This window comes from Athalia rosae, chromosome 7 (genome assembly GCF_917208135.1).
Source record: "Athalia rosae chromosome 7, iyAthRosa1.1, whole genome shotgun sequence".
Classification (NCBI taxonomy): domain Eukaryota; kingdom Metazoa; phylum Arthropoda; class Insecta; order Hymenoptera; family Athaliidae; genus Athalia; species Athalia rosae.
This window is the reverse complement of record NC_064032.1, coordinates 7,360,122-7,368,091: the sequence shown is the minus strand read 5'-3', so window position 1 is coordinate 7,368,091 and position 7,970 is coordinate 7,360,122. Positions and strand designations below refer to the sequence as shown.

General features: G+C 36.5%; 1 protein-coding gene across 1 annotated transcript; it reads right to left on the bottom strand.

Moving 5' to 3' along the window:
• Positions 1 to 988: 988 nt before the first annotated feature.
• Positions 989 to 7,538, bottom strand: LOC125501716. The gene is made up of 2 exons (XM_048658171.1): positions 5,796 to 7,538; positions 989 to 3,311 (listed from the first exon to the last, which is right to left on the bottom strand). Exons 1-2 carry the CDS (start codon positions 7,357 to 7,359, stop codon positions 2,962 to 2,964), a joined length of 1,914 nt encoding a protein of 637 aa, XP_048514128.1. The 5' UTR covers positions 7,360 to 7,538; the 3' UTR covers positions 989 to 2,961.
• Between the last annotated feature and the right edge of the window lie 432 nt (positions 7,539 to 7,970).

The following is a 7,970-nucleotide window of genomic DNA, read 5'->3' as shown; positions in this document are numbered from 1 at the left end:
CACAAAATGAATCAGCCGCCGGTATCAGTTTGAATGATATCCTTCTAGACGAAGATCTCCCAATTATACTTAACCGAGATGCAGGTACTTAACCTTTTTGCATGTAATCATTTATTCAAGGAGAAAAGCCATTTCTCTGTATGTATTCTCTTTACTGATTACTACTATGTGTAAATAGTTACAATATGCACAAACGAGTCAAGATATTATCAAACCTAATTGATAATAATTAGATTTCTTCGAATAAGAATCACATTAGGCTTTGCATTTGTACAGTGAAAAGAAAAATTACTTGATTTGAGAAATTTCATAGTTGATGGCTCCTTAGAGAAGATTAATTTGTATTTAAATAATTATTATTGATAAATTCATGTACGTTCGTTTGAAACAAATAAATGTTATTAGTTTCAAGTGAACATACTCAAACTAATAAATAATATTCATTTAATATAAATAAATCTTCACTAAGAAGCCATCAATTATGAAATTTCTCGAATCAAGTAATTTTTTATCTCAGTGTACTTACAGGTAAAACTGGATAAACGCTCGGTCTCCATCAGTCATCATGGGATGAAATTATTATATTTTCGAAGTAGAAATAAGCACAATCATTTTCTATTGATAAGTACAGGGCTGTTATTCAGATTTTTATGTATAAGGATGGCTACGAAGACCTCCGTATAGTCAGCCTCCCCACCACGGAAAAAAAATAAATTACTACACTAAACATTAAAAACTATTTGCGAACTGTCCAAAACCGGGTTAAAATATTTTTGAACCCGTGCCAACTAGTAGGAATTTCGAATTTTAGGTTGGGGGGCCAGCTTTCCGACGTAGTCGGCCCCCCCACCTTCAAAAGTTGATCGAATTGAAAAAAATCGATATCGGAAATAACCAACGAATTACAAACCATCTAAAACTATTTTCGAAAAATTTATAACCGCTGCCGATCGCCCGCTATTTTCGATTTTTGGTGAGGGGGCTCGACTTACCGCGAATTCAGCCGCCAAATCGCTCAGGGTTGATCGGATTGGAAAAATATGATGACAGGAATTACAAACCAATCAAGAACCATCCGAAACTATCTGCGAATAATTTTTAACTATCGCCGATTTTCTTTTATTAAAAATAATAATATGTAATAATAATATTAATAATAATAATAATAACAATAATAAACTCCACGATTGAGTGACAACATGACTTCAAAAATGAAGTCGATTTCAGCTGATTTCGGGCGATTCCAGTCTGTGATTTCAATGATTTTGAATGGCTTCGATTTCAATGATTTTGAGTGTCATACGGCATGATTTCGTGTCTGCAACTGACTTCGAATGATTTCATGAATTTGAAATCAAATTTTTCAGATGGAATGGAATCACTGAATTACGATTGATAAATATTTGAGTGAACGCACGAGAGTGGGGCAGAACAGGCGGTTGTTAATCTTTAAAACCAACTCACTGAACAATACGAGTCAGCTAGATGATCTTGGCTCCATTCTCGAGCTTTATCAAAGAACTCGCGAATAAATAGTATCTTTGGAATTAAATACGGGATTTCAAAAAATGAGAATACGCGAGTGAATGCGAGATTTCATGTTTGTGATTGGTAGACTCGTCGAATTCGAAATTCAAAATTATGCTCGTGACCCGACTCACGCAAGTGATTTTGGATTTTGATCCATCGACTTCAATTGATCTCGTTGATTTCAGACGATTTCTGAGATGATTTCAAAACTGATTTCAGCAAGTTGAAGGCACCTGACTTCACCGATTACGGTGAATTCAGTGATTTCGATGTGATTTCAAATTGATTTCATCACAGAGTGACGCCATGATTTCGGGAGTTAGTCTAGCCCCTCGCAATCATCCCCATTAATTAATTTTGCATTTCAGTTAATTCTAACTCAAAGCAAATGCGATAAATTGAGATAAACAATTGAACGGATTTTTAATATTTTCATGAGATATCGACGGACAAAAAATTCATCACACACACACACATCCTAATACCTTCAATTTTTTCAAAACGGGAGGCGAAGCCGAGTTGAAAAATATTATTTTGCTATGTAATTGTGACTTTATTATTGGATTAATTATTTTAATATATTAGATAAATAAAACTAGTAATATATATTTTATAAAATGGAAAAATCCGCAAGATTAAATGTGGTTGCTGCTCGTTCATCTGATTTTGCTTTCTTATTGTGACATGATTGATGAATTAATTATTCGTTATGAAATATTATTTTGCTATGTAATTGTGACTTCATTGTTGGATTAATTATTTTAATATAATAGATAGATAAAACTAGTAATATATATTTTCGAATTTTCTCATTTACCTACGCATGCAAAGTCTGATGAGAGATTATAAAATTGAAAAGAAAAAAAATTGAAAAAAAGAAAAAATTAAAAAAAAAAAAAAAGCACGGGGACGCGAACCAAGAACTGACAGAGTGCCAGTCCGTCGTCTTACCGTATGAGCTACGACCGTTGTTGGTAAACGCGTTAACGCTCAACGTACTCTACGCGCAAGCCAAACTCCGTCCGAAATTCCCAAATTTTCAAATCGCGATATCTCGGGAACGAAGGCCCATTGGAACAAAAATCAAAAACGACGTTGATTCGGAGGTCTTCGACTTTCACCACGCGAAAGGAGAACCCAAATCGCGACATCGAAGCTCTGTCGTCTCCTTGCTAGTAGGATCATTTTTATGCTATGTATATTTTTTTTAAATTTACGTTGAATTTCGTTGCGTTTCAACGATGCAAACTTCAATGTCATAATAGAGTTGCTACTGAAAGGATGATAACTGTTCAAAGTATTCCGGTATTTCAATCACACTTCTTATTCTCTACCTTTGTTAAACGGCCTTTGCAATCGTTCTCAGTTCACATGAATAAGGAGGTTTGAAATGAAAATAAACTTTTATTTTATGGTTTTGTTCGGCCATGGTCAGCAAGTGAAAATAACTAATTGTAGGTTGACAATTGTTTCCTCGGATACTTTTTGCCCGGCCTTTTTACAATCGTCGTATTCCCACCATGACCCATCTCGTCTGCGGCAGAATGCGGTGTAATGACCTATAGCGGTCGATTGGGGAGAGCGGGTCATAACAGCACCTTTTGGTGGTGTAAAATGAACAATTCCTCGCAAGTCAAATTCCGATTCCATAAACGATAATCGGATGCTTTTCGGAATCTGACGCAAGTAAGTACGAGTTTCATCCGAAGTTGGATTGAAGGTTTCATCTGAGGTTTCGTCCAAGAGATTTAGGTCATAGGTTTCGAATATCACAACGCCACCTGTAAAAACGAGGTGAAAATTTCATAAAACCCTGGGCTATAATAGTCGCCCAATAACCTTGAAAAAGTGAATCCCAGTACCTATCTACCAAACCACCCAACCTTGGGTTTGAGACTGTGGTGATTATTACTCTATCTCAGCAGAGAGTGGCTAAGTATTTCAAATTTTTTTTAATTTGGATTGTTTTGTTCAATTTCAGATTTGGATTCTAGATTCCAAAAAAGTCAAATACGTAGCCATTTTTTGCTGAAATGAAGCATTAATCTGTATGAAGTCTCATTTCGATCGCTTGGGTGGCTAAAAAGAAACACCTAATAAATACCTATTAGGTTCATATACAAATAAAATTTATTTAGATCAAATAAAATTTATTCAGATTAAATAATTCAAGAAAACCCATTTCTCTGGGTGAACGAATCGCATTTTCGAGGTGATCTAAAGTTCGGTTCAACCGTGATCTATCCGTAAGTCCAGGTTTAACAACTGGCCAAATGCATATTATTTTGGGACTTCTCTTTCTTGTTTATGACGGCCTCAGCTGATATCGAAAAGAATCTTGCCAACCTTCGGTCTTGTGAACTCAAAACTCAAGAACTAGATCGAGATAAAAACTTAGCAGCTCCATGTTTTTGTTTGACTGATTGAACAATTAGGATGGTTTCTCATGAATGTTGGTAAATATTTGTTGGATTTCCAGTATTATTCAATCAAAGTTGTCAGCAATCTGAATTCTTTTCATACCTTCGAGTTTGTAAAGTTTTTATTTTCAATGCTACTTGTAAGTCACATGCCAAACGTGGATTTTTCACACAAAAACACTCGATTTGAATCTTTTTTTACGGAGGTTGGGGACCAAAATGCAAACGATAAGAAATCTTTGAAAGTTCTGTCATCGAAAGATAGATAGATGAAGTGCTTACTGCCAAAATTTCAAGTCGATTCACTACACCGTTTACGATAAACTGATTTTTGAATTTGTTTTTTATACCCGCAGAGGTATGGAGAGCCGATAAGGTTAGTATGAAATCTATTCTACCGCGCGGGTGATACGAAAGATTTCAACTCATCTGATCGGCCCTCCATACCTCTACGTGTATAAGAAGCAAATTCAAAAATTAATTTCCTAGAAACGGCGTAGAGAAACGAGTTGAAATTTTGGCAGTAAGCATTTCGTTTATCCATCTTTCGACGATAAAACTTTCAAAGATTGCTTATCGTTTGCATTTTGGTCCCCAACCTCCCTGAATAAAACTGCCATAGTAATTGAGTAAGTAGACTTAATTAATGACCCTGAAGATATCTGCAATAGGGTAGGCCAAAAAAAAGACTATTTTTTTTTCATACTATATGAGAATTTATCGGACGAGACCAACCAAATTTTTAATTTAAGTCTTCTAACTGAGGAACTTCTTTCCTCAGTTAGAAGACTTTAATAGGTATACGAATGATAGAGTCACTACTACAACTATTTTTTTTTCCTTAGTTACCATGAAAATATTATTCAGGCTGACGAAAAAAAAAATTCTCTGAAAGTTTGAGCTCTTAATATTAATATCAGGAGGTGGCTCATCGTGATTTTTGATTTCCCATTTAAATAACACGGAAAATAGTTTTTTTTTTTTTTGGAATTTTATTCATTATAACAAATCATCGTGTTGTAAAAATCAATACATATTCTTGTAGGAAATTGAACGATCTCCAAAAAAAGGTCTGACACGATTTTTCGCTCAGTCGAAAAAAAAGTCATCATATACCGTTTGTGGTTGAACTTTAACCTTGAATAAATTTCAAACGAGTGGACTTAGCGAAAAATCATCTCAGACCTTTTTTGGAGATCGTTTAATTTCCTACAACAAGAATATGTATCGATTTTTCACAAAACGATGATTCGTTAGATTGGAATAAAATTCCAAATAAAAAAAAAAACATTTTCAGTGTTATTTAAATGGGAAATCAAAAATCACGATAAGCCACCCCTTAATATTAATATTAAGAGCTCAAACTTTAAGAGAATTTTTTTTTTGTCATCCTGAATAATATTTTCATGGTAACTAAGGAAAAAAAATTAGTCTTTTTTTTTTTGCCCACCCTATGCAATCTGTATACATATAATATCTGCAATGTATGCAAAAATGAAATTTGGTAATCTACAGCTCCTGCACTATAGCTGATAGGTATTATGAGCGATAACTTTATGAGGACTTTTTTTTATCCCTTTTCAGATTGGATATGATCGAATTACATTTTTTTTTTTTCAATCCTATATACGAACGCTACTTCCAATTGTAGGCAATCGAGAAAGGGACGAAGAAATCGTCAAACAGTTATCTCTTAGAGCCATAGTGAGGACTGCAGATTGCCAAATTTCATTTTCGCACGTGTGCAGATATATTAGGGGTCACCTCAAATTAGCTTAAAGCATTACAAGGATGCAGATCTCGCTCAGAAAAAAGTAAAAGCTTGTAGCTAGACAACAAAATTACCTTTCACCGATAGCGTAGTCATTTCCTCTCCGTCACAGTCTTTGCCAGGACATTGCTTCGGATCCGATATAACGAATCCTTCTTCGACGCGAATTCGGTAATCTGATCGTAAAAGGTCTTTCCGGTTGACTTGAATCAAATCATTGACTCGTGGTAGGCAGCCATTAACGCATGTTGAGATTTCTTGGATTCCCACAATACTCTTGAACAGTTTTAAGCACAACGGGCCCGACGTTGTTTCGCAATTTATTAGATAACAGTTGTTCGGACTGTTTTGCTGTGTAAAAACTTCACTCAAGATTTTCGCGCGAAGGTAATAAGTGTTCTTGTTGATTCCAGCATCCGACGTATCCAAAATCATCTTGAAAAATAGATGTCTTGTTGCAAGATCCGACGCTTTTTCTTTAAATGCATCGCTGTCTAAGACAGCGGCTAAAAATATCTGGAATATGCTGTCAAATGCGCAGGTCCTGATCAAACTCAGCTTCCTACCTCCTACATTGACGGACTTGAGTTCGCAAAAACTTCCGCCCTTTAATACAGGCACCTTCGTGATTTTGGAGTTGACGATAAATTCGTTGGCAGTATAATCACGTTGGAGATACCGCGCACCCCTTTTTTGCACCGTCGTAGACAATCCGCGCCAGTTTTCTTTAAACCCGCTGTCTACTACAGTTTCTACAGTATTTCGTGGTAATTTTTGGCAGTCCTTACAAATTCTTTTTTCCCCATAACCTTCATCGTTCCCTATTGTTCCAGAACACATTTCTAAAACGTGAACGGCTTTTCCGCAAAGCGCACAGGTATGGGCTCCACTTGGCAAATCACCGTTTGCGCATGCCGGACAATTATTCGTTTCTCCGCTACCGGTATCTATCTCCATTGGGTGTTCTTGATGATCCGAAAGATTTTCTTCGCTTTCAATTACTTTGGTACATTCTACAGTGGGTTGAGTATGTGTTTCTTTCGCATCTATTATTTTGAGTCGACCGTTGATGTAGTCTACGTGTCTTTTAACGAATAAGTCAGCCCTTATTGGCAATGTTATATTCGAAAAAATTCTATTCTTTATGTTATTGAATTCGGCTTCTACAGCCGCGCTGGAAGCTGGAACTCTACCGTAACCGAATTTATCTCGGCTTATGCTTGACCACAAAGGAAACCACTGCATGTCACGTAAAACACGATCTACAAGTTTTGGGAAGCAGTGAGCGTTTTCGCGATCGCCTTCGTCTACAAGAGCAGATGTAACCTTATCGTTAATTTCAGTTGCCCATTTACCCCACGTACTCGGCTCTTCGTTTTCTGTATCGGTAGTTTCATTATCCGATGTGTCTTCATTAGGCTCAACATCTTCGAGATTTATCTCATTTGTCAGAAACCCTTTCATGGTATTCTTATAAGTTTCGCATGGAGCAAGTTCTCCGCTTGAAAGGCTTCCCTCAGTTTCGGTTCTTGCGATACCAAAAATGCAGAATATGATTTTCTCTGCCACGTGCAAGGATCTTGCCAGTATCAATTGACCAATACAAGCCAAATAGAATTTTCGTACCCGTGGATTCATTTTTGACAGAAAGCTTGAGTATCCTTTAATAAAGTGCGCAACGTCTATACGAATGTAACAATCTTTCGGAGGGGTATTACCCCAACACTCATTTGCGTATTGATTAATAGAACTGCAGTTAGTAAATACTCTAATAGACGCTGTTAGTAACGCTTTAGAAGAGTCACACGTAATTTCTTTTGGGGGTGGTGCACCTGTTCGTACCCATTCCATTAACCAGTAAGAGATAGAATTCGTTGTTTGAGACTCTGAAATCATCTGTGAAACTGGAAATTTTTCGTGTTCCCAATTTACAATACACTGGTATAGAAATATGTGCTTCGACTCTGATTCATTGGAGCGCAGTATTTTCTTCACAACCCCACCAGTGGCATCTATCGCAATCGATGCCCTGTTCAACATACAATACTGTCTGTACACATGGTTTTGGTGGCTCGTCCAATAGTGGGTGTAGAAAGGATTCAGGCCCAAGTTATGAATAATATTCTTGCAGTCACTTTCTTGAGAAATGGCCAGTGATTGCACAGGGTCTTTATGTAAGCAAAGTGACATCTCGTATTCATATTTTGCCATACGCAACGTTCCGGCATTGTACAGATGCGGTGGCTCAG